We start from the raw sequence: 27602 nt of genomic DNA, 5'->3' as shown, positions 1-27602 counted from the left end.
ATTTGCACTGCCCATGTCACGTATTCTACTATAGTAGATGTGCAAACATCCCATCATACAACATAATGTATAGAAGGGATATCTGCTGTGTTTAAAATTGATAAGTCTTTAAATTCACCATACAATGTATGGGTTGCGTTTGGCATTTTTAACCAATAACTGTTTTCGTCATTGGCCAGCAATTAACCAATGGGCAATTCAACCGAAACAGTTGTTGGTTACGACTGCCGAAACACACCCCAGAATAAAATAAGGACGGCCAAAACTTTATACAAACTTGTGCCTTCACCTGCAACTTTTAAACTCAAGTCTGAAGAACTACATGTATGATCTAATTATTCTTGTTTACCACAGTTAGAATGATGTTAATTGATAACCAAAATCCATTTAGCCCTGTTTACCACAGTTAGAACGAAGTTAATTGATAACCAAAATCCATTTAGCCCAGTTTGCAGAAATACACAGTACGATTGCACCTGCACTGTTCAAGCATGTGTTGTACCATAGAGGGTTGTACTAAATTGCACCGTGTGGATAGGTTTTGCATGATTTTGGTTGGGGGTGTGACCAGAACACATGTACCATTGTACAGCAGCAGCCTGAGGCTATAGTAAGCCAAGCCTGAGGCTATAGTAAGCCAAGCCTGAGGCTATAGTAAGCCAAGCCTGAGGCTATAGTAAGCCAAAGGTAGACCATTGTCAAAGACCATGGCCTAGACTTTAACCTCTTGCAGACAGTGTCCAGGGTCCTCTTAATTGTACCCAGAGAAAGGACCAATGTAAAGAAACCATCTAGATGTGCAAACAAGGCCAGGAACAATGTTTTTATGATACATGTAGGGTGCCTACATGAACTGTGATATTGCAATGAGGAAACAATTGTACATGTAAGGCCTATATCCTGAACAATATGAGACATTTATATGCAGGAGAAATAATGATATGTAGTACATAATGCAGGAGATAAAGATTAAATAATGAAATGAATTTTTTTAAACAAAACCCAACAAAATATTGAATTGATTCAAATGAGTCTTTAAAAATCAGAAGAGAGTCAGCTTGGTGGAAAAAGTACAGTTGCATTAGTATGGAGTGTGGCCGGCCGAGCGAAGAGATCGTACAGAAATGTAATTTTGGCAGAAGTAAGGGTACATCAAGGATACATCACTGTAGTGTGTGTGGCAAGCAGTCCTGCATAGTTTAACATATCAATCAATCAATCAATCAATCAATCAATCAATCAATTAAAACCATTTATATGGCACTGATATTCATAAAGAGTCATTTTAACGTTCAATAGGCTGATTGAAAACAAACCCATAGAAAATGCTTTGGAATACAAATTAGTTATGAATCTCTTCTTGAAAATGTTTTTTTGGGAAGGTTCGATGCCCGTAGGGATTTATAACTCTTTGCGTAGTTTTTATTCTGTTTTCCAAAATTTGCTTAATTTTTTTGTTGTGAAAGCTGTGAAAACCATATGAGTTTGGTTGGTAAGAAGTTTGCAACATAATATACATTTTTGTTTGTTTTACCTTTCCATTAGTAAAGTCCTATTTCAGCCCAAAACGATTCAAGTACTCATATTATATAACACCCAAGCAGATCCTTGCCATTTGATTGGAGGATTGTCCGTCACGTGACAGCAAATAAAAGTACCATTGCACGCTGAGTCACTCGCCGTGCTTTTTCGTTCCATCCGAAAAGTACCATTGCACGCTGGCACGCTGCCAGCGTGCAATGGTACTTTTCGGATGGAACGAAAAAGCTGAGTAAAAACATCACTGCGTGCGCGTGTCTTTGGTAACGCAGCAGGTGTTACTGCAAGAAGGCATAGTAAAATTACTAGCATTCGGCTTCTACAGTTGAAATTGTTTGTTTTGAAAGTTGTTTCTTTCAATCAAAATGACAAAGTTCTACTTGGATGTTATATAAAACAAATAATGAATGTTTTTCATTCGTGCAATGGTGCGAATATGTTCATTCGTTGAAAGCTGGAATGTTCCATTCAACTCGGCTCCGCCTCGTTGAATAGAACATTCCATCTTTCAACTCATGAACATATTCGCACCATTGCACTCATAAACATTCATTATGTGTATACTATACAATTTGCAATTCCAACAATTTTGATGCTGAGGGTACTATAACAGTAATTTAGAATACATACTGGAGACATGTTCCTAACTTTGTACTGCATAATATTTAACCATGTCTTACAAAGTTGCAGACATCAGTCTGTTGTTGACTACATTTTTGTCAACTGATCAAGATATACAAGGTTCACCACTTATTAACACTTACAATTTGTTTGTAATGGTTCTCAAGGTAATTATTTACAGCGTATGGATTAGTACTGTCAGCTCTTTGCAGCAATTTAAATGCATGCCATTTGCCAAGTGAAATATGCAGAACAAGTGCACTGTCATGATGATACCAACATTGATTCCTGTTATACCAGTCGGCTATCCCACACACTGCCTTAAAGGCATTGGATACTTTTCTCAAAATAATCGTTAGCATATAAACATTACTTGGTAACAAGTAATGGAGAGCTGTTAATAGTATAAAACACTGAGAAACGGCTCCCTCACTTAATGTAGTTTATGAGAAAGAAGTGATTTTCCACAAAAGTATTTGAATTTGATTTTGCGACCTCAGAATTAGATTTTGAGGTCACGAAATCAAGCATCTGAAAGCACACATTTTCGTGTAACAAGAGTGTCTTTTCTTCCATTTTTATCTTGCAACTTCGGCGACCAATTGGGTTAAAAAAATTCACAGGTTTGTTATTTGATGCATATGTTGAGAAACACCAAGTGAAAAGGCTGGTCTTTGACATTTACCAAAGGTGTCTAGTGTCTTTAAAGGGTCTCAAGCTAATTATTTACAGTGTATGGATTAGTACTGTCTGAGCTCTATGCAGCATTTTAAATGCATACTTAATGCCAAGTGAAATATGCAGAACAAGTGCACTGTCATAATGATACCAACATTGATTCCTATTAAATGCCAGTCAGCTATCCCACACACTGCCTTAAGTGGTATTTCTGGCTTGTGTCCAGTGAAGGCTTGCTATGTAGAATATTGTGTTATGGTATCATGTAGCTGTTACATCAAAGGGGCTTTCTGGACTAGACTCTCCTACAGTTCTACAGTATCAAGGAGAGTGGGTAGAGTATGGTAAAATAAAGCACTTTTGCAACCCATATGACCCGAACGACTGCAACAGTCAATCTTTCGACTTCTAGCGCGTCCAGCCGCCCCAAACTATTTCAGACGTCAAATTTGTTATGTACTTAATTCAGAATTTGGTTTGAATGCAGGTCCAGGAGGTGGCAGAAACTGTTGTCTCTGTTGTCATGATGATATAGACCTTGGTTCATCGTATAATACTCCCAAATGCATGTTACCGGTACTATGAAATAATTAGATTGTTTGGTAATTTGAACCCACTGGTCGTTTCAATTACCATAAAACTAACCTGTGAAAATCTCTCATTTCAAAAGGTGGTAACTTTTTGAGATATTGCTGAAAATATGAAGCGGTTACATGTATGTTTATGCAGGAACAACAATCTGGAAATTGGAATACACAAGCTAAGAAGTGCTTCTCACATTCAAATTTTGGGGATAGAAAGTCTTTTTCCCATAACTCAATACTTAAAAGTGAAATGTTTCTCAAAATGCTTTACACTATCATAAGCTGCTGTACATTTCTAACCAAAAGTTTGTATTGCAATTAAGTTTAAACAAAATTTATTCTGAAACTTATACCTTCCCTTTAAAAGCTGTTGGAACTTTCTGGCCGTAGCCATCCCACGCAGTTTGATCACCTGTCAGTTAGCTTTACTTTGTAATCCCAAATTCCTCTTCGATCTCACTCTTAGTTCACATCTCGTAGTCTCTCAGCTGCAGCATCACGCTGGCCATGGCGTCACGCTGTTTGCGGCTTGCCACTATTTTGAAATGAAATCTGTCTTGGATCGGCCATGCTATGTTTTCATCCAGGCTGGAAGAACTCTGGTAGATGATTTGTTTGTCATTGTGTAAACATTGTGTATAAACATCTTTGATGAAAATTGCCCATCATCAGACTACCCCTTAAATTAAGGTCAAATACATCTGCACAGAGAAGATGTAGATTGTCAAGTTATTTTTAACTTGAGTGACCATGTTGAAAATGTTAATACAAAATGTCTTCTTTTTTTTTAGGAGAGTTTGACAAGTCAATCATTTTTTTCTGTGGCAATCACAGTTTGATTAGTCATAGGGATAGTCAGAATCCAATAGAAACATTTTTTGAACAAAATTGTCTAATTCAGGGGTATCAATTTTTAATCAATCAGTAGATACAACCAAGTTTACACAATGGACCAACAGGTAGTAAATAATCTTTTAGGGTTCAAATGAAAGACAAAAGTAGATGTAGATGTAGATGAAGATGTGAACATCTGAAATTTGCTGTCAGGCAGAACAAATAATTATGACTATTCATGGTGAAGGAAGTGCAAACAGGAATTTGAAAGTGTAACCCAATACATTTAATATGAGTCAGGCAAAATACATACTGTTTATTTGTTTAGCCTACATACATAAGGGGGCCATTCAGAATAATCAATTGTTGAACATTGCAATCTCTTTTTGAAATCCCAGGTTGGTGGGTCAAAAGAAATAGCTCAAAATCGAAATTCAGTTTTAAATTAAAATATTATAGTGAACCTCTGCACACTTTGAGAAAATGTCATGGATTGTCCCTTCTGTTTGAACACAAAAGTTCTATGCTGAAAGCCAGGAAAGCCATCGAAAACTCCAGAGCTGGGAAAGCAATGATCTGAAATATCTACTTTATTTGAGGCATCACTTTATTCTTCAGATTACATGATATATAGTCAATATTTTAAAATTTTAATTTTGGTTGCACGGGTCGGTCAAAACAATTCAAAACAAGATTGTCATTTGTTAGCATTGATAACAAAAAAATCATAACACTGACCCAGATAAACTTCTTTTTTTGTTTAAATATGGATTTCTCTGCCATAATTAAAAAAAAAAAAGAGTAATTAAATCCATAAACCTTGTACTATGATGCATTTCAATTTCATGGAAACAGGTTTATACAATAATGAACATGGATGTCCGTCATTAAATATTGTGACTAACTAAAGCATGCAATGATTACAGCCGTGACATCATCACGAAGGCAGAACTATTTAAGAGGTCACCCTTTGATGATCTCATAAGATGAGGCAAGATTAGGCCAGGGGGGGGGGGGGGCGGCAGGCGAGCATCTTAAGACTCATAGATGTGATGCACTTAGGGTGTGGATAAGGATGCATACTCAGGCCTGTATGCTTCGTTTTTTAAAGGGCAAAGGCACCAAGGCATTTTCTCCTCGGTAAAAGGGCACCATATGAGGAAATTGTAAATGTTTACTATGGCACCAAGGCAATGACCAGGGAGCATGGAGGCAATTGCCTTTGTTTTCTCCGTAAGGTACATGTACCAGGCCTGCATACATGTCTGTCTTAAAGGCATTGATCAAGTAAGGTAATTGTCAAAGACCAGTATTCTCACTAGGTATATCCCAACATGCATAAAATAACAAATCTGTGACAATTTTGGCAAAGTTGCAAGAAAATAATGAAAGGAAAAAACACCATTGTTGCACAAATTTGTGTGTTTTCAGATGCCTGAGAAAGGAAGGTTTCCGGCCTGAAGTCTTTCTCGGATTGAAATATTTTAGTGAGAAACTACCCTTTTCTCACAAACTACGTTACAGTACTTGAGAGGGAGTTGCTTCTCATAATGTTTTCTTCTATCACCAGCTGATAGCGTCACAAGTACGTAAGCCTTTATGCTATATTTTGAGTAATTACCAGACAAGACCAGCACCTTTAGATTAAAGAACACACACTGTAGAATGGTAAACAATATTCAACATTCAAGGTTAATTTATGTTATTCTGAAGACATGGTACATTGTTGAATAGAACATGGTTATGGAAGAGCGCATTTATTAGAACCATCTTGTTTGTAAAGGTCACTCCCCATGTGAACTAAATGCAGGCCCAGAATCATCATCGGGAGGTTCCAAAGACCGTGACCTCAGTTGTCATGATCTTGACCTTTGTTCATCTTATAGTACTCACATGCACTATGGAATAGACCGACTTGAATAACTCCTTTTTTGCTATAAAGTCGCCATCTTGTAAGGCAAACTGTATGCGCGTCTAAGCGTCTAAGTGCGCACACACAGCACGCAACACTCCTGGTTTGATTTCTACGACACACACGCACGCACACGCGCACAGATGACAGGTTGTAGGTCAGATATTTGAACAGTGGCGTAATGTTCAAAACGGTCTATAGATGAGCTCTTTGCTCCTTCAGGAATAAAACTCTATTCCTGGAAAGGATTTAAGAAAATATCTGAATTCTGAAGCGTCTTCTAGTGCACTTCCCCCCTCCCCCCCCCCCAACTTTTTGATTCTGGCCTCGTACAAACCATAGAGCAAGGAACAGACATTTCTGGTCCAGTAAACATTTACAAGCCCCGCGATCTTGTGGACTTTTCTCCCAAATTTGAGCCCTGTATTTGTTATAGCTTTGTGTTCAAATTGTCAGTTTGCAAAAAAAAATGTTGCTTCGACCATAGAGAAAGGACAGTTCATCGGCCAGTGGAAACACTGGTCCAGGGACATCTTGATTAGTGGCCAACTTCTTAGTCCTCGATATTCCAAGAAAAGTTTATTGTTGTATTAATATATCCTTGGTGAATCAGTAGAGAATTTGTGATCCCTGGTATACAATGGTGTAAGTTACCTTCCCCGTCAGGTAAACTAAGCCTCAATTATTATCCATTAGGGAATGTGTGGTTACAAGAAGCTGGCAAATTGACAACACCTTGAAACAGAAGTGAGCAAGATGGGAACAAAGGGCTGAATGAAGATGTGCACTTAGTGCATTGTAGTGTGTCTTGTAATGATCCCATAGGGCCAGGTATCATAGAGCTGCTGAAGGGTCTGTAATGCTTGGTAATGACTCTGCTATAAAGTAGACAACTCAACTGTTTTAAAGCAATATTTTCCACTTTAAAGACAGTGGACACTATTGGTCATTGTCTTCTCCCTTGGTGTATCTCAACATATTGCATAAAATAACAAACCTGTGAAAATTTGAGCTCAGTTGGTTGTTGGAGTTGCGAGATAACTATGAAAGAAAAATAGCCCTTGTCACACGGAGTTGTGTTCGTTTAGATGGTTGATTTCGAGACCTCAAGTTCTAAATCTGAGGTCTCAAAATCAAATTCTCAAAAACTATGGCACTTCAGAGGCACTTCATTGTTTCTCACAATGTTTTATACCATCAACCTCTCCCCATTACTCGTCACCAAGAAAGGTATTATGCCAATAATTATTTTGAGTAATTACCAGTAGTGTCCACTGCCTTTAAAGCAGACAATTGTTAAGCAATATTTTCCACTTTATTGGGCTTGTGTGAACGCGAGTGATGGTAAACTTTCTTAAGTCCTGAACCCTTCAAGCTTGATAGTCTAAACTTTTGTGGTTTAACCTGTTCATAACCTGTTCAACTTGTGGTACTTCAGAACTGTTCAGGTTGGATTGGGTTCAGCCACGCATGCCATGAGGAAAACCAGCTTTAGTAGGCCACTGCGTTACCAGGTCTGACCATAGAGCTGGGTCCTATCTCTATGGTCAGACCAAGGAGCTGTCTGACCATCTGAATGTCCCAATGTCCATTGTCCATAAGCAATTAAGCTGAAAATGTGCAGTGTACAAAAATGTTCACTTTGTACACTTCGTAAACATTTGTTTACAAATTGTACCTGCAGGACTTCCAGTCAATGTTTTTTTTTTTCTGTAAAAAAAGAAGTGATATCATGTGTGACATGGCCTTATTTGAAGGCTGATTAAACAAAACAACACCAGCCTGTGTTGTTATTTTTAAGTACATATCATGTCAACAAGAAAAATTGAGTGCTTAAAATCATGCTTTATAAAAATATACATAAGATCACTTGCCTTTGAACCATGCTCTGCGTATTGAATGCAACCATTAGTGGTTTATGGTTTCATGCTCCACACACCCAGCAAGTTTTAATTGACAACCAAACAAAAATATCTGTTTCACTGTTTGTTGCTCCAGGCACTGCAACAATAGGCCAGCCTTGCAGGGTACTTGCATTGTGGTTATGGTTTCACTGTCAGTCCTATAAAGTTGAGACCAAGAAGGGTTCATACACAGCAAGTCAGCCAGACAGGGAAGACCAGGGCTCTGGTCTGCGAGTGGTTTGGTCAGAATCATTTTGGGTCGTCCGAATCTGAATATTTGATGTTGATGTCAGCCATGTGTGGTTAAATCCAAGGAAAGCATGTGAGATTTAGTTTAACGCACCAAGGGTTATTGGAACACAGATCGGACTTCAAGGATTTCACACTGACCAGTGGAGATTAAAAGTGAAAGTCTGTTGTGATTGTGCAATACAGTCCAAAGCTTGGTACAGTTCTTATAGATGTGGACTTCTTCATGTAGAGCTGCAAGTTGCTTGTTTTTTTTGGTTGAACAACTATTCTGTTTGTATTCAAATCAGTAAGCTGTCTGGATATTTAATGGTGTTTTTACATTACACACGAATCCTGAATGCTTTCATTGTGTTTATCGAAACCAGTGCAACTTGTGAACCATGGAGCTACATTATGTAGACATAGGTGTGAACAAACAATCTGACACAGCTTGATCTGACATAATGTAGAATGAAATTGTGATGCCTTGGAAAAGTGTCTGGCTTTAAGTTTTTACAGACAGGATGGATTGACTTTCATGAAAGTTAAGCCATTTTGATTTCCTTCAAGTTAATTTTGAGACTGGAGCTGAGCAAATTTGTCTGCATTCTATCAGGGCTGTTTTTATTGTTATTGGTCTTGACTATTCTAGGAATACAGCCCACTGTTAGTGTTTACCAGCCAACAAGTGTCTGTGACACAACTGGGTCAAGCATTGGGTTGACCCTGATTGACCCCGAGATCAGACAAACGACACTAGTGCAAAACCATCTGCCAACAAGAAAAACTTTTGTGCAACTTCTGCAAGCTTGGTGTTGGACCAAATTCTCACTGGATTTGTTCGGAATTTCTTCTAGGTGTTTACTAAAGAAAGAGAGTTGGTCTGTTGTGTGTTAAAATGCTTCTGCAGTCCAGGATGACATGTGACTTGCACCGACTGCTTCTTTCACTCGGTGTTTTGTGTAGCTCTACTTGGATCGATTGTACGAGGAGAAAGTTATTGGAGTGAAAAACTGAACATGTTGCTTCTGGTTTGTGACTTTCTTTCTTTTTCCCCCTGAGGTATTGGGTAGGGTTTGGGACTGGTATACTATAGGTACTGAAGATATTAGCAATAAGCATCACCACCATGTACTTATTGGTATTTTTCCTTTCTTAATAGTACACAGTCTTATTTATATGTTGTTTACTTTTATGTTTGTTGTGTTGTTTTGCTTATTTTGTCTTCATTTAAAAATAACTATTGTTTACAATAACAAACAGGAACAGGATCAATCTGGCTCAGCCATTTTGGGAGATTCCTGTCTGTTACTGTGCAGTGAGCACTTTCCTACACTATTGACAAATTCCACTATATTGACACAATCCACAATCCCACTAAATGTGGCTCTGTAATTATCATTCCATTACATGTTATGCTTGTGGCAACAGTTTTTTCCCCATCTAACATTCAATAGTGGAATGCTTTACCCAGCAATATCATCTCTAAGCAAATCACTAGAGCATTCCACCAAGCACCTAAAATATTAAGCCCTTAAAATATTACGCTGGTGTGGGTGTCTTCTAGTATTTGTTTGCCGACAATACAGATACAGATAGGTGATGCGCACCAGGGGCTAATTTTATACCAGTGCTGCTTATACTAGTAATAAAATTTTCATGCTTATTTTTGCAGAAAGTGTAGTCGTATTTCACAGGTTAGCAGGATTATTGTTACAATAGATGTTAAATTTGCATTGGGGATAAAGAATATTAACTTTGGTTTTTTATCCATACACCGTTGTGTGTTAGCACTGTATACTCAGTACTTCGAACTGCCTCTAGCTGCCGGGCAACCTCGGTAGTCTAGTTAAGACCCTGCTCTAGAATTGCAAGGGTCGTGGGTTCGAATCCCACCCAAGTAACATGCCTGTGATATTTTTTCACAGGACTCGGGAAAGTACTGAGTATACAGTGCTAACACACATCGGTGTATGGGTAAAAAAACTAAATTAATATTCTTTATCCCCGATGCAAATTTAACATCTATTATATCGTTGCGGTACCCGCTGCCAAAACATAGGATTCGAAGTGCCTCTAGCTACCGGGCAACCTCGGTAGTCTAGTTGGTAAGACACTGCTCTAGAATTGCAAGTTTCGTGGGTAAGACTTAGACGTGGGTTCGAATCCCACCCGAGTAACATGCCTGTGATATTTTGTTCACAGGACTCGAGTAAGTACTGAGTATACTTATATACAGTGCTAACACACATCAGTGTATGGGTAAAAAACATATTGTTACGCAACTCTATGAAAATTTGGCCATATCTTTACTTTATGCAATTTGACTCCCAAAATGGCAGACAGTAGCCGGTCAGTCCTGGGTCAGTGCGTGGCGTCTTTTGGTAATTCCAGTAATTCTCTTTTCATTAAACTGCAAAGACCAGGCTCCAAAGACCAGGCTCCAGTCTTGCTTTGGCAAAAGGGTGTATCTCAAAAAATCAGCTTTTTAGATAAATAACGTTCAAAGTTCAATCACCTACCATTCATGTAGTAAACGGTAAGATTGTTCTTATTTTAATCTCATTGGGAAAACCCCCCTCACTTTCCCTAGAAATTGTGTTTTCTCAAAAATTGAGTTACACCCTTTTGCTAAGCAAACATAAGCAGGATACCAGTCACAAACAGTACATTTGAAATGGTATTTTGGCTGGTAACCTTGTTTTTTTTTAAAGCAGAATTTTCTGGTGCTTTGCTACTTTTTGTGTTTTTAAAAGCAGCTGCATAAGAAAACCTAAGTTTTTGAACTTGTATTCATTGGTCTCGTTTGTATCTCTCTTTGTCTCTACAGGATGAGTATGACACGGAAGAAAGAGTCAAGAAACAATGGTGAGTACACAGGACACTTTTAAAGATAGTTTTATCCATTTCTTGACAAGGTTATTTTTCCTTCAGAAGAAGCAAGCATTTTTCACAACGATAGGCCATTTTAAAGATGCCGTCATTTCAACATATCTCCTAAAATGGTGATTTTGTTTTAAACAGTTTTGTTTTGTTGTACATGTAGAAGTGACTCTCACTCTTGCCCCAAACATGAGTTATTTCACAAAAGGAAAACATTGTACACCCAAATTGATATGAACTTTCCAGGAAACATGGTACATTAACTTTAAGAACAGGAAAACAAATTTCATAACAGAGCCTTCTAAACAATGTAAAAAGTTATTATAAACTTGTTGAAGTATTTAAAATCTTTTGCAGATGATCCCCAACTAACCCTATATTAGAATGACCCCATCCTAAAGTTGAACCTTAAGTACATTTGCATGTCCAGTCACTGGTATTTGAAGCACACCCTAAAACCATCAAAACACATTCCATTCTTTACCTCAAACACAAAAAAACTGAAACCTTTAAAGCGTGCCATTCAAACCGGCCGCCCATCTCAACCCATTGTTATTAATCATGCCATGAGTTTCCACTTAGTAAGAACCAACTTCCTACACGGGATCCATATCCCAACACCCCCCCCCCTCCCCTCTTTCACCTAGTGTAGGTACCGTGACAATAACACGTGGGCCGTATATTATTACCCTGTTCAATTACAGGCATCCTGTGTTAATGAGTAGGGTGCTAGTGGTTGTGTTCATGGAGAGTACATGTACCTACTCATGTAGTCGGACGTGTGTCGCTCCCATTTCACATTGACCCACCCATAAAGTAAAGTTGAGCTCCATATGGTACAACCAAAGTTGAAATTTAAGTGGAAATATATTACCATGGCGGAGCATGTACGTGGCGTGTCTGGTGGTGGTGATGTTCTTTAGTTAGTGAATGTACCAGTTTTTCAATTTGTTGTGATTATGAATGGAGGATAATTCTTATGTGACAAGTTTATTATCAATCTCTTCAAGATGGTGGTGAAGTTATGGTGAGTACAGCGTACATATATAGGATTTGAGGCATTGCATGGTGAGGTATCAATGTATATTTGGTTTGCGGTAACACCATGTGTGTATCTACTTGCCAGGCAGAGTTGTTCTTAGGGAACTGTCTTGCTTTATTCTACTGCTGCGGAGTAGATAATCGGAGGTTCGGGAGACTTCTCAGTTCTGAAAAGAACTGTTCTACAGCGTACATGTAACTTTTTATGCATATGTCATTTATGTAAATTTCATCACCAGAGAATGAGGGCCTAATGCTTGAACTTCACTTCTCAATGAGTTAAGACTGACATGTGTATTCCCAGTGTAAATGTTCTTGGTGTTGAGGGTTGCTTTGTCTTGAGATTCTGCTAAAGAATGTGGAGGTTCTTGGTTTGCAGTGTCGCTCAAGTTGCCATTGGTTTGTTGTTTTATTTTTAACTAACAAAAGACTCGGAGTATGAAGTGTTTTAGAGACAGTGAAACAATACCACACTGGCTTACATTTTAGAACGTTTAGAAGGAGCACTTCTGCTTGGGAAACCTGTGGATGCAGGAGGTGGGGATTGAAAATCTAACTCACAAGCAAGGCTTGGGTGCGATGCGGAATCCAAGCTAGGGTGGTAGGCAGGGTGGTATGCAGGATGGTAGGTGGTAGGCAGGGGAAGACACCACAAGCAACATGTAACCTGTGTGAGTTGTACCATGGAGGAAGGAGCATTTCTCCATGGTTGTATATGATGTTATGAACAGATCTGCAACATCATGCTATAAAAGTACAAACTACTAGTACAGTGCTCTCAAAACTACCTTCAAAACACTTGGTTTTGGGTTTTGAGTTTCCTCTTATGAGGCCAAATAAAAAAAATATATCAGTTGACTGATTGACTGGGTAAATTTTGAAATGATTTTTGGAGTTGAACAAAGAATTAACTAGAGTGGGATTTGAACCAACGACCTCCGGATTAACGTTCCGGCGCTCTACCAACTGAGCTATCTAGCCCTATATTGACTTTGTTCGGGGGTGCCAGTCAGAAGCCAAACAACCGTTAACTGCCGTGTAGCCAGGGATCACACCCAAATTCTGATACAACCTGGGAAGCGGCAGCCAGGGGATCACCTTAAGGGGATGCGACTTTTTGTTTCAGATATATCAATATAAACCACAAGGGAAACTGACTGGGTAAATTTTGAAATGAAGTTTGGGGTTGAACAAAGAATTGACTAGAGTGGGATTCGAACCAACGACCTCCGGATTAACATGCCGGCGCTCTACCAACTGAGCTATCTAGCCCTATATTGGCGGTGTCCCTATTTTGTCAATATCTTTGTTCGGGGGTGCCAGTCAGAAGCCAAAAAAAGAAAAAATATTTAAAAAAAGGATGCGGCCCCAAAAAATGATGCGGGCGGGAACGATTAACTGGTATTTTTTTTCATTTGGCCTAATTGTGCCTCCCTCTGGAAACTATTCACAGTTTTTGTTTACATCAGTTTGCCTGAATGTTTCAAACCAATACACAGAGCCATATAAAGTTTATTGTAGTTTTGATGCATTCATTTGTACTTTTAAGTGTTGTTCCTTTTTCCTTGGAGTTTTCTGTTGATCAACTGAACGAAGATGTGAAGTTTTTCATCAAACTTTGAGTGACCACGAAGTGACCTTGCTTGACCTTGCATCTAGTAACAGATGATAATCATTGGAGTTTCCCCTTGGTTCTAAATGATACCTTCGTTAGTTCCTTTTTCCTGTTGTACATGCATGTGCACAAAGTTTATGTGTAATCTTGTACAATGGAATATTTTGTGCATAGGAGATGAGGGTTTATCAAACAGTTAAAGTTCAAGCACATTTAATAGGTTCAGGGTTTGTTTAAATTCCTGCATTAATCGTGGTTTGAAATTTACTCCAAACCATGCCCTACTGTGTGCAATCTGGAGCATTCAAAATGGTTTTCTCTTGATATTTCTTTTGTGAAAATTGTGGCTTTAAAATGTTTTGATTTTGTTTGCGTATCAGATGAAATGTGCGTGTATCGGCACGTCAATCGCGCGTATTTTGCCTCGATATGCTAGCTTGCTCATAAAGAGAACCCTGTGACTACCTCTCAAAGTTTCGGTACCCGCTGCTAAAACATAGGATTCAAATTGTCTCTAGCTACCAGGCAATCTCAGTGGTCTAGTTGGTAAGACACTGCTCTAGAATTGCAAGGGTCATGGGTTCGAATCCCATCCGAGTAATATGCCCGGGATTTTTTTCACAGGACTCGGGAAAGTACCGAGTATACAGTGCTTACACATGCAGGGTTAAAACCAAAATTAATATTCTTTCATAGTCTATTGTCTAGAACATAATTATAGGGTAATTTCAAACATAACATGTACTCTCATTTCCCTGATGAGCTTTGTATACGTACAGATGGGTTCCATTGGAGCGAGCCATTTCTACACGGCATCTACATGTATTATTACATGCACATTCCCAGCGGACACTCTGACCTTCACATGACCCCATCCTCCGTTCTTGTTTTTTTTTATCTATTCCCAGGAAGTGTTGATACTGTGGGAAGCTAGCTTCCTTGCGTGACAATTTGTTACATCCCTGTTAAAAAATAACTACGTTGTAAATGTTTTTGGTTGGATGTGAGGAATTGAGTGTCAATATTGTGGTTTCATTAACTGAAGGTAATTAACCAGGGCCCAATTGCATACATGTAGTAGCTTTTAGCACAACAACACTATGTTTACCAGAATAAGGTTACCACTTAAACATGTACAATTTGTGAATGGTATCCTACTCATTTCTGCTAAGCAAAATAGTGTTAAGCAATATTTTCTGCTTAAGCAGCTCTATGAAATTGGGCCAAGGTAGTAGATTTATGAGTTTATGTTTATCAGCATTAATGAGTTCATATTATATGTTAAAGGGAAGGTACACGTTTGGTAATTACTCAAAAAAAATATTAACTTAAAAACTGACTTGGTAACAAGCATTGGAGAGCTGTTGATAGTATGAAACATTGTGAGAAACGGCTCCCTCTGAAGTAGCATAGATTTTGGTTAAATACTTTCAGTTAATGAAGTAGCATAGATTTTGAGAAATAGTTAATTTCTCACTAAAAGACTTCTAGCCAGAAGTCTTTTATTCCTATCTGAAAGCACAAAAAAATTGTAAACAAGGCTGTTTTTTCTCTCATCATTTTCTCGCAACTTCGATGACCAATTTAGCTCAAATTTTCACAGGCTTGTTATTTTATGCTTATGTTGGGATACACTAAGTGAGAAGACTGGTCTTTGACAGTTACCACACGTGTATCTCCCTTTAAGAAACACAGAAAGTTGCTAAACATGGAAAGATGCACGGCTGGAAAGATTACCAGCCAAAATGCTGGCCTACATGTGAGTAGGTCCTCAGAATGTTTTTTACTCTCTGTTTTGGTTTTGGAAGCCCTAATGTGCGATCTTTGTCGTTCTAAATGGTTTGATCTTTAGGTTTTTTGTGTGAATTGGTCTGGATCCCCCTACCCCCTCTAAAAAATCTATAAATAATAATACTAATAACATCATGCTTTTGTACATTTTTTGTTATTGCGCATCGTCCGAAATTTCACGGCAATTTGCTGATAATACAAATGGCTGATACAATTTACATACGCCTACATTTAGCTTAGAATTATACAATTTGTAAACACTGCAGAGTAATTATCAAAGAACTTGCTTCTGTCTGAGGATTGTGATGAATTTGGGGTCAAACAAAGGGTGACAGACGGAAAAAAGATTCTTACACTAACCGTGAGTTTACCATCTGTATTTTCTTGGCATGTGTTCTGTGCACAATGTACCTGGAGATCTCATGACTGTATTCATTAATTTGGTTGTGTAAAAATTGGTGGCTGCGGCCAAGACTATGGCATTGTCGTTCATGGTATGACCCTAATTCTGGCCAACTTTGTGGGTTGCTTTCCCTTTTGAATCTTCCCCTGCCCCTCCCCCCTTTTTTCTCCTCCCTAGTAAGATCCCATTCTATTATCACGTCCCATCTACATAGTATCAACCTCCGGTTATGATTGTGAATGGTATCAGCTGATCTGCAATTGAACAATCGCCCCCCCCCCCCCAAATTGTGTACTTGTTTACGTGTAAAATAAACCAATGACGTGTGGAAAATTGTATGACGGGTGTGCAAAGAAATTTGACACAACTCAAATCTGGGTTTAAATGCTTATCAAAAAAAAAGAAAACAACAGCTTTCAAATAACACCCAACCTTCAAAAGTTGGAATTAGAGCCTAGAACTAACAAGTGTTTCAGGCTTGCTTCGTTTTGGGGCACCAAGGCATTTTCCCCATGGGGAAATTGTCAATTTCTACTGGAGCATCAAGGGCACCAAGGCAATGGCCAGGGGGGCATGGAAGCAATCGCCTTCATTGCCTCAGTGAAATATCATGCCTGATGTTTACATGTAAGACATCACATTAGTGTGATTAGAGCTATAATAGTTTTTTTTCTGTTGTCTTCACTTTTAATGCCATTTCACTATTTCTGAAAAGTGCCTGATTTTGGTTTTTGTTTTGTGTTTATTTTTCTGTAGTGAGAGTTTCTTTGCGGTCAAGGGAGCTGCCCTTGTCCTTCCTCGAAGCAATGAGTCAAGACCCATCAAGAAAAACCCAAGTAAGTTTAAAGAATGGTGTAGTGTAGTTACCTTCTTTTTAATCAGTAATTAATCAAGGTAGGAATTTTGTAATCGATGTTTCTTTTTATTGCCTAACTTTCAATAGATCACTCAATACCTATTTTTCTACGTAGTCAATCATGACTACGCATGATTTATAGTGATAATGGTCTCCAAAAAGCAGGGCTTTTCAAGTAGAGACCCCCATGATATGTGCAGCTTAATTTGTTTAAATTGTACACAGACACAAGTTCATTGTGTTACATGCTCTAAGTTGCATGATGAGGAAACTCTGATATAAAAGATAAATTCAGAGTGTCCTCCCTCCGGGTAATAATTCAAATGATTAGAGGATGATATTGATTCCATTGAATGTATTAAACATTGATCACACTACCATTAAACACATACACATTATTAAACGTAGTGCCATACACTCCTCACTGCGCCATGAAAATTCAATCGATTTCCGGCCGTGTCCTGATCATACAGTTATTGATCACACTATTCACTCTGATGTATTGATATATAACTTATCACTCCGATCGATCACACTTTCGATCGATCACACTTTCGATCGATCACACTTTCGATCAAACTAGTCACTCTAAACATATAGGGCTAAATACTTATCGCTAAAATCATTTGGTTTCACAAATCACTCTAATCATATTGATCATTCACCTGTTTTGATCACACTTATCACTGTGATCAATCAATCAATCAATCTATCAAACTAGTCACTCAGATCAATTGATCATAAATACATATTGATCACACTTATCATTGTGATCAAATAGCCACTCTGCTCATATTGTTATCACTTATTTTTTATAATTATATTGATTATAAAATAAATAGTATTGATCACACTAATTACTTGGATCACATAACGTTTGACACCAACTGCATTAATCTCAACACGTACATTGATCAAATCACAACCTTTAACCTGAAACATCCTCATGAAAATCACAAATTACCCCCAAAAAAGGCAGACTTTGTAAGTTCCCATGACCCTTTCCTGCAAAGAAATCCAAGTTTCATCTTTAGGGTCCCAGGATCGTACTGCCATAATGACCCCCAAACCTAAGACCCCCAAACCCTAGACCCCCAAACCCTAGACCAATAACTCTCCAGCACTACTAATGAAGCCCCTCGGGACATGATTATTTCACCAGAGGTATTAGTTTCACTGAGTCAACATTTGCCAATCATTGTATCAATACTTTGGTTCTGAATTCTCATTGAGTTTCCAAGGAGATTAATCTCTAAGTTAATTAATAGGAACTATGAAGCAATGACGTATCTGGACTATCTGAGGTCATTAGTGCAATTTGTACGGATTTTACCAAATTGCTTAAATTGCATATTTTGGAGGTCCTGGTAACTGAAGTGAATTGATCATTGCTCTGTGATTTTCACCTTTTTTATCCCAAAAACTTGTGAGTTACGTATGAGGCTGAAAAAACTTGATCTACAAAGGTATCACAACCCTTTAATGAGCTTTTTTATCATTGGAGTATGAAATTGCAGTTAACGGCCTTGTGGCAATGAGTCAACAACATTATATATAGATTGGGTCTGGTTCATCATTATAAATTATTGTTATTGACATGGGGATTGATAAATTACTCCACATAACATTATTGATTTGGCACAACATACATACTACATTGAGCCTTATACTAAGGGAATCAATGTGTGGTGAAGAGGTTTTCAACTAGTGGTTTCATCCCAACGAGGCCTGGTTCTTGATAATTTTACCGAGGTGAAGTCGAGGTAAATTATCAAGAACCAGGCCACGGCGGGTTTAAACCACTAGTTGAAAACCGATTCAACACACTTTGATTCCCATTCATAAATAAACTTTCGGTCAAAAAACATCAACACTTTATGGTCAAAAATTAAAGTAAATGCAAACATTTTAATTTTTTAATGATTTATTTCAACACAACACCCCTCCAGGGGGCTCCAGCTATGAAATGGTAAGGCCCAGTCAAGGCCCTCGGGTAAACAACTCCTTATTATGGAATGATTTGCGCGTCCCGTGTATCGCGTGATGTGCTGTTTCGGCCGTTGCTCTCGACCAATAGGAATGAAGAAATCGCTTATAAGCATAGGTGCAAACTCGCGTGTCACGCCCATGTTTCAACATTTTTTACTGGTCATAAAAAAGAGGTTTATACACATCCACGTGACACGCTCTCCACCAATAGGAATAGCGAAACTGTCAGAGGTATTATGAATATAGTATTATGCGTAGGTGTGTCTGCATGATTTTGTCATGGTTTACATGTTATGCTGGTTTGAAAACACAGCAACAAATGCATAATGCGGAAGGTTATTAATTTGAACACCATTGATTTTACGAGGCTTGTATACTTGCACAGCCATAATCGTGTTTACGCTTTTTTGTGACAAAGACATTAAAGGCAGTTGGTTATCACTCAAATATTTATTAGTATAAAACCTTACTTGGTACAAGTAACGGGGAGCTGTTGAAAACAGTACAAAATGTTGTGAGAAATGACTCCCTCTGACATAACATAGTTTTTGAGAAAGAAGTAATTTTCCGCGAATTTCGTTTCGAGACCTCAGATTTAGAATGTGAGGTCTCGATATCAAACATCTGAAAGCACACAACTTCTTGTGACAACATGGACAAGGGTGTTTTTTCTTTAATTATTATCTCGCAACTTCGACGACCGATTGAGCTCAATGTTCACAGGTTTGTTATTTTATGTTGTGATACACCAAGTGAGAAGACTGGTCTGACACATTTACCATTAGTGACCAGTGTCTTTAAATGAACAACAGATCATTGAGAAAAGAGATTTAGCTGTGGCAAATTGCCTACCAACCAAGGACCTATGGTATGAAAGAACAGAATAGTGAATGGCCCTGCGTTTAGACCCTAGCGGAGTTAGTCTCTAAGGCTTTTGAGAGAGACACTCTGCTAGGGTCCAAACGTCAGGGGGGTGTTTTCGAAATCAGAACCAATAACTGTTTCGGTTGAATTGGCCATTGGTTAATCACTAGCCAGTGACTGAAACATTATGTGGTTACAGCTGCCAAAATGCACCCAAGGCATACATGTAATATATATTTGTTAAAATAAATATTGAGTAACTATTGGTAGATCTTGTTATCAACAAACTCAAATACTTTTTATTCTTCAAGGTGCTACGTAAAGAATAATTGATCCCAAAATAAGGTTAATTTTCAACTGTTACATCAGTGGTTTTCAAACTCTTGTTCAAAACGTGGACTATCAACATGCGTATCCATGATTATGGCTGCACATGTAGGTGAACAGATCAACAAACGTAAACAAATAAGAACGTAAACAAAGATATATATATGTAAATGAACCTCATAGACAAGAGAATTCGTTTGGCGTTGAACAAAGGAAAATTGTCTAGAGGGGGATTTGAACTAACAACCTTCGGATTAATATGCCAGTGCTCTACCAACTGAGCTTTATCTAGCCCTATGTTGGTGGTCTCTCTATTTTGTCGATATCAAGAAAATGGGCACACATTTTTGTACTAAGGTTTCATTTATGTTCTTTCACAAGTATGTTGACAAAAGGACCGAAAGGTAAAGTGTTCAAGTAATAACATGTTTTGATGAGGATGAAATTTCTTCTGATATTTCATCCAAAAAGGATGTACTGGTGTCATTCTAGGAAACAAAGTGTCATTACAATGCCCTCTAAAACAACATGGGCTGGAAGTTGAACAAGTATGTGGGAACCAAATGCCATTGTTCTTTGTTTCCCAACCTATGGATGACCTTTAAAAACAAAGCTTTCATTTCAGAAAGCAGGAGTGTGAATGAACTACAATTGTAGTACAAGATGTGATAGTAAGCTTTGTTATCAAACCAAAGCAAACATAGAGGTTAAAGGAACATTACAGAATTGGTTTTGCTAACAAAATAGTTGCTGGCAGTGTAAGCACTTTATGTAATCCACCCTATAGCCTACATAAACTGACAAACCTGTAGAAGTTTGAGATCGATCAGCCATTTGGGTCACGAGAGAATAGTGAAAAACTGTATTTTGCATGACATTTGATGCAAACAAAAAATGAATAAAACTCTCACTGACGCGAAATTAGATTATTTCTCATCAAATATGACATTTCAGACCGAAATATTTCAAGGGATGTTTTCTACTATCATCGTTAGACTGTGTAAATCGATCTGTGATCTTCACAATTTTTTTTCTTACCAATTCTGTAATGTTCCTGAAAGTTTGGGTCACACTCTTGACTTGCAAAATGGCGACTGAACACCATTGCTTCTCGAAGTTTCTCTGTCATTCTGAATGATCTAGAGTCTGGGCTCAAAGCGATGAATCGTTGAAACTTTCAAGCAAATATTCGCCATCGATTTATCTTCATTTCCAAGATGGATAAATATGTGGATAATGTTTCCAGAACCCTGTTTGAATCCTTGAACTTGGGGGTGGGGTACCTAATAAAGGTGGAATGCCATCATTTCAACATGCGGTCTACAATTTGTATCTTAGTTTCAGATCTTTTTGTTAGCAATGGCTCTGACTCTGCCATTATCTGATTTTTTTTAATTACTCAAGATAAAAGAGTTCTGAATTTAGTTGACTCAATTAAGGGCAGATACACAGTATAAGAAATCACCATTATGACAAGTTGTATAGTAAATGATAAATTTATCATCTTTCTTGTACACAAAATAAATATGAAAAAAAAATTACTTAAATTAAGAAATCTACATAAGCATGCCCTAAGTCTACATCAAGGCAACGACTTAACCTCTCGCCAATGCTGTTAAATCAAATCAACTTGTGACAATCTAATAAACTACTTATCACGTTATCCAGGTCGGTTAAGAATTGGGCCATGACGTTGTTAAGCTTTAAACTCGCTGTGTATACAACATATTGGGTTCAAAGCCCTTCCAGTGAAGATAAGTCAACACTAAAAGTACTTCCTTGCCCTACAAGGGAAAAGGGACGTCTTCGGTTCTTAGGTCATGACATTTTTATTTTCTTCGGGGCACAACACCACATTTTTCTTGAGTGTAGAATTGGATTGAGTGGGTTATAGCATAGAGCAAGGACAGAGATAGACACATGTGTGGCGTGGGCGATGTTGTGACTGTAGCCATAATGCTAATCTGTTTGGGATTTGGTCCGGACCTGATGTGATAAGCCATTTATTTGCTCAAGGAACTCATCGAGGGTGAATTGATTTTCCTAATTTGAATAAATGTGAGACACTTAAAGGAAATGACCAGCAATTTTTTTTATTTATTTTTTTGCCGTCTTTTCCACACATTTCCCCTTAAACAGTCTACCTCTTCCACTAATGAATTTCATTTCTCCCTCTCCCCACTGTTGGTTTTGTGTTCCCAACCTCTTCTTTAGCTAGCACCCCCCCCCCCTCAGCCACCCATCTCCCTTGTCTCATCCTCCATTGTTCATCCCTTGTCTTTTTGTGGGCTTTGTGCCTAGCTCTCTATTTTAGAAAGTACATGTAGAATTAGCTGTTGCAAACAACTGACCAACCAAATGGACCTACAATGTACAAATTAAATGCAATAAATAGTTGGTGGCCTGGCCTGACATTTTAATCTCTCTATTTTAATGCCTTTCCAGTTTTGTCATTTTAGCCTTGCTTTCTACAAGGCTTAATGACAAAACAATAGACGTAAAAAGGTTGGGCTCGAAACTCAAGCCAATATCGATCACTATTTTTTTGCATGTTTTTTTTTTTGCAAAGAATTTGAAACAAATTACTTTTAAAAATAGAGACATTTACAACTTTCATGTGGCATTTAGTAGTCACCTTTGTTGCAATGGTGCTTGGTAAATTATTGTAAACCTACTGAAAATTTCTCATGTTTAATGATATGTACACATATATACTTTAACAAGCAACAATTTTCGTCCAGCAATTTTGCAGAGCAAAAACATTTTGACTGGAAAGTTTTGTGCACGATGAATGCAAATATTGAGTAGCGAATGGTGATTTTTGAGTAGCAGCTGCACATTTTGCAGAGCATTTTGCTTTGAATTCCGTACAAAAGATCCTTTCTCTTACATCACAAAGAAGCATTTATGGACAACATTTGTTCCCTTTGAACTTCATTACCCGAAAACCTTGTTTACACTCATTATTTTCCCCCAAGGCCTACCACTACCAGGTACCCGGAAGTTTGGGTGTGTTACAATTTGAACTAATACTTCTCAGGTCAACACGAAGTAAACAAGCCCGTACAATACATGTCCATACAACAGCACCAATACAAACACTTTATTTAAGTGTGAAGTGTTTTGGACAAGTGTATTTTTTTTACGACACCTAGCGAAAAGCTTATAAAAGGTCATTGAAAAACAAACAGAATGGCACTGGAAAGCTAGTGGGTGAAGAGACAAGAATAATGGGGTAAAGTCAATAAGTTTGGCTTGGTAATTATTTGAATAAAGCAGGTAATTTATAACAAAAAAACTGTTGCCATTTATTAAAGGCTTTGAAAGACTTTTAAAAACTGGAAATAGATTTTAAAATTGTGCAATTTTATATTATTGCAAACTCAATTCTTAATTTTATTTTTTTTTGATAGAAATTTTAGCAGGTACTGCTTAGCAAGATTATTCTGTGCTTTATAGTGAAAGAGTTGGTTTTATATAGGAATTGTGTGCATATGTGCATTGTGGTAAATGTACATTGTATGTTGATAGTGTACTTTGATGTGGAATTAAAGTGAATTTCAACACACGTTGGCTTGATGATCAAGCCATAGCTATTAACTTGAACACTGCCCACCATGAAATTTTCTGTTTAAAGGCAAAGTAAACCTTTGGGTTTTGGAACATTTCAGTTGTATTCATCATATATAAATGTATAATCAAACTACAAATAACTATGAAAGTTTCATTTCAAACGGTGATTTCTAAAACAAATCTGGAGGTGTTATGTCCGTAATTGGAATACACAGTCTCATATTGAACTTTTTTAAATCAGAGTCCAGCTTTCTCCAGAAGACGATCAGAGCATACTGAACCAACGGTTCTTTTCAGAACCACCCCAACTCATTAGAGATAGTCATTATATGGTGTTACCGCAGACCTTTCCATATTTGTTAATCCCTTTAAAAAAATAAATCCCTTTCTCTAAAACCACATTCCTTACAAGGGAATCGTTTCTCAAAATGTTATACAAACATTAACAACAGCTGCAGTGTTTCTTACCAAAGAAGTGTTTATGGTCGTTAATTTTTTGAGTCATTACCAAAGGTATACCCAGCTTTTGTAAGACTACATTGTACAGCAGGCTTTTTCTGTGATTTAAGTTCTTTATTACTTTCTGTTTTTATTCTAGTCGTTGGTGAGTTATCCAATCATCTTCAGAGTATGTTCTTATTACTACGGAGCGTGGATAGAATGACACTGGTAAGTTCAAGAATTCGTTTATGGAAGGGACACGTTTGCCTTCAGATTGGGAGCTTTGGACTACAAAAAACATTTGTTATGACATGAATATCTGGAAATTGTAGGTTTAAAAAGTAGAGTATAATGATCCATACTAATAAACCTCAAAGCCGTATGGTTTTTCTTATACTTCTGGAACTTCTTTGGCCCGCCATTTTGTTTAACCAAATTTGTGACTCCACAAAATGGCGGACTGCTGAGTTCACGAAGAAAAAGGAAAACCACACAATTTCATGGTGTATTTGTGTGGATCATTATGTTCTACTTTTAAAACTTCTTTCCAACCGTATTAATTTCATAACAAATGTTTTAACAGCCTAAAGGCCCGGTCCCACAGCAGCGATAACGAGAACGATAACGATAACTACGCAAAGAGAACGCATTATATTGGTTGAATGAGCGTGTGCGTATTCTGCGTGGAACAATTCAACCAATAGAATGCGTTCTCTCTGCGTCGTGATCGTTATCGTTTTTGTTATCGCTGCAGTGTGACTCGGCCTTAAAGCGCTTAATCCGAGTTGTATGAAGTGATATGACTCTAGGAAGTAATTAAGGCGATACACGATGGTTGCTTTCCTAGCTCCTAACCAAGGTCTTTATTCTTGCGTACCACTTTATAAGAAGGAAGATAACACAGTGGTGTACCATATACATGGGCAGGATAAAGTAGTCCCATATCACAGCAGGGGTCGACATGATTGCTTAATGGACACACTTTGTCTTTACATCCCAACTGAAGGACAAAGCATGGTTAGGTGTTTTGCTTAAAGGCAGTGGACACTATTGGTAATTGTCAAAGACTATCCTTTGCAGTTGGTGTATCTCAACATATGCATAAAATACCTAACCTGTGAAAATTTGAGCTCAATCGGTCATCAAAATTGCGAGATAATAATGAAAGAAAAAAACACCCTTGTCACACAAAGTTATGTGCGTTTAGATGGTTGATTTCGAGACCTCAAGTTCTAAATCTGAGGTCTCAAAATCAAATTCGTGGAAAGTTACTTCTTTCTCAAAAACTATGGCACTTCAGAGGGAGCCGTTTCTCACAATGCTTTATACCATCAACCTCTCCCCTTTACTCGTTACCAAGTAAGGTTTTATGCTAATAGTTATTTTGAGTAATTACCAATAGTGTCCACTGCCTTTAAGGTTATTAGTCTGACGACCTGGACTCGAACCCACACTCTGCTGATCAACTACACCAAAGCTTGAGTTTGGTGCTCTTAACCGCTCGACCATGTACTGTACCCTGATCATTCCTCTGGCCAACCCAATGCCCTTTAGTCACACTTACCTTTTAACTCCAGGGTTCAATCTGATGTTAGTTACCGGTTACCAGGTCACATGTACTTCGTTTCTACCCCTGTATTTATTTCCCTGTTGCTAAGAGGACATCCTGTAGTTCCTGGTACACAGAGAAATAAATTTCTTGCCAAAGTTTACTCCCACGTTGTTTTATTTTATTTACATGTCTGGTATCATGTTATGGTCTTATATGGAAATCCTTCTGAAGTACTTTAGATACATGTAGAACAAATAAACTTAAATTACACTTGATTAATAATTTGTGTATTTGATCTTGAGTTTGCTGTTGTTTTATGAGTGACTTCCTTTTTAGTTGTCCAGTTATTGTTTGCTCAGTGCTTTTTTAGTCTAGGTTTGTATTTTTACAAATTTTTAAGTGTATAAGTGTCTAATTACTTTTTATGTATATTGGTGGGTTTTTTTAAGGAAAAGGCCAAAAGAAATATTCAATTCAGGGACAATTAAGTTGTATTGTATTGTATTTTAATTAAGAAGAGTCCAGTCTTGGATTGTCTGTAGGGGAAAAAATGTTGCCTTAGTGTTTGGCAAACTGTTCCTTAGTGTTTGGCAGTTGCAATTTATTGTTGTGACTCCGTTCTTTGTCTCAACATTCAAGATGTATAAGACGTACATTATTAGTATAGCATACATCCATAATCACAAGAACACCCTTGTTAGGCAGGGTATACTTTTTTTAACTGTCAAAGACCAGTATCCTATCCTTAATTGGTGTATCCCAACATATGCACAAAGTTTGCTCAATTGGTCATCAAAGGAAATCATGAAAGAAAAAACATTCTTGTTGCATAGAATTGTGTGCTTTGAGATTCCTGAGAATGAAAAAATACCTATTTCTCTATATATGCACTACATTAAAGGGAGTCGGTTCTAACAACATTTTATAATAGCAACAGCTCTTCAGTGCTCTTAACCAATTAAGTTGTTATGGTCATTATTAAATTGTTGAGTAATTACCAAAAGTACACCCTGCCCTTACATATTACCAAAATCCAAATCTTTCCTTTGCACATTTTCACGTAAATAATTTAATAATAATAACGTTTTAATTTTTTATTTTTGATGTCAGGCTGTACGACTAGAGAGCATGCATGATGAACACGTCCGCTACATCATACTAGTGTCCTGCAATGGGGTTCAAGATACGGAAGAAACTATTATCATTGGTGTGGATATTATATCAAACAGCGCCTCCATTGGCCTGGTTCTGCCAATCTACTGTGAGACGGGTATCCAGCTAGATGGAGATGGGTGAGTACCATTAAGATAATAATAGGGAGGTTCAGATGCACGTTACGGGAGAAAGTACGTGAACAAGAACGTCAGAAAATTGTGTTATTAAAATCTCACGTTTTTAGCATACGAGAACTGACCATTTTTCACCTCAGGTACAGATGGCAGACGTCATACGTGAGCATGAAATAAGCCCAAAGTGGTGACGTCACCTAGAAACAACACAATTTTTGCTCACGTAAGGTGCATCTAAACCTCCTTAATTACTCCATTTATGTACAGTTTTATCATTTTTAAAGGCAGTGGACACTATTGGTAATTACTCAAAAAATAATTATTATTATGAAACCTTTCTTGGTTACGAGTAATGGGGAGAGGTTGATAGTATACAACATTGTGAGAGACAGCTCCCTCTGAAGTGACGTAGTTTTCGAGAAAGAAGTAAGTTTCCTCGAATTTGATTTCGAGACCTCAGATTTAGAATTTGAGGTCTCGAAGTCAAGCATCTGAAAGCACAAAACTTTGTGAGACCATGGGGCAAAAAAGGTGGTTTTTTTTTCCATTAACATCTCGCAACTTTGTCGACCGATTGAGCTCAAATTTTCACAGGTTTGTTATTTGATGCATATGTTGAGATACATACATGTGAAGACTAGTCTTTGACAATTACCAATAGTGTCCAGTGTCTTT

General features: G+C 37.7%; 1 protein-coding gene and 2 non-coding genes across 8 annotated transcripts in view; 1 reads left to right on the top strand and 2 right to left on the bottom strand.

Annotated features, from left to right (window-relative positions):
• LOC117290945 (protein phosphatase Slingshot homolog 1-like) overlaps window positions 1-27602 on the top strand; it is a 55647-nt gene that overhangs the window by 6776 nt on the left and 21269 nt on the right. For 4 of the 6 annotated variants that reach the window (XM_033772522.1, XM_033772523.1, XM_033772518.1 and 1 more), the window contains exons 2-5: window positions 11134-11171; window positions 16793-16872; window positions 24244-24314; window positions 26749-26930. In XM_033772522.1, coding sequence (XP_033628413.1) covers window positions 11134-11171; window positions 16793-16872; window positions 24244-24314; window positions 26749-26930 — 371 coding nt within the window. Of the gene's footprint in view, window positions 1-8079; window positions 9335-11133; window positions 11172-11959; window positions 12214-16792; window positions 16873-24243; window positions 24315-26748; window positions 26931-27602 lie in introns of those variants that run through there. The other 2 variants (XM_033772521.1, XM_033772524.1) reach the window with 2 other exon arrangements.
• On the bottom strand, window positions 13136-13208 carry Trnan-guu. The gene has a single exon. It is a non-coding gene; the product is annotated as a tRNA-Asn (tRNA).
• On the bottom strand, window positions 13427-13499 carry Trnan-guu. The gene has a single exon. It is a non-coding gene; the product is annotated as a tRNA-Asn (tRNA).

The sequence above is a fragment of the Asterias rubens genome, chromosome 5, assembly GCF_902459465.1.
Source record: "Asterias rubens chromosome 5, eAstRub1.3, whole genome shotgun sequence".
Taxonomy (NCBI): Eukaryota; Metazoa; Echinodermata; class Asteroidea; order Forcipulatida; family Asteriidae; genus Asterias; species Asterias rubens.
Note: the sequence above shows the minus strand (reverse complement) of the source record. Positions and strands in the feature narration are given on the sequence as shown.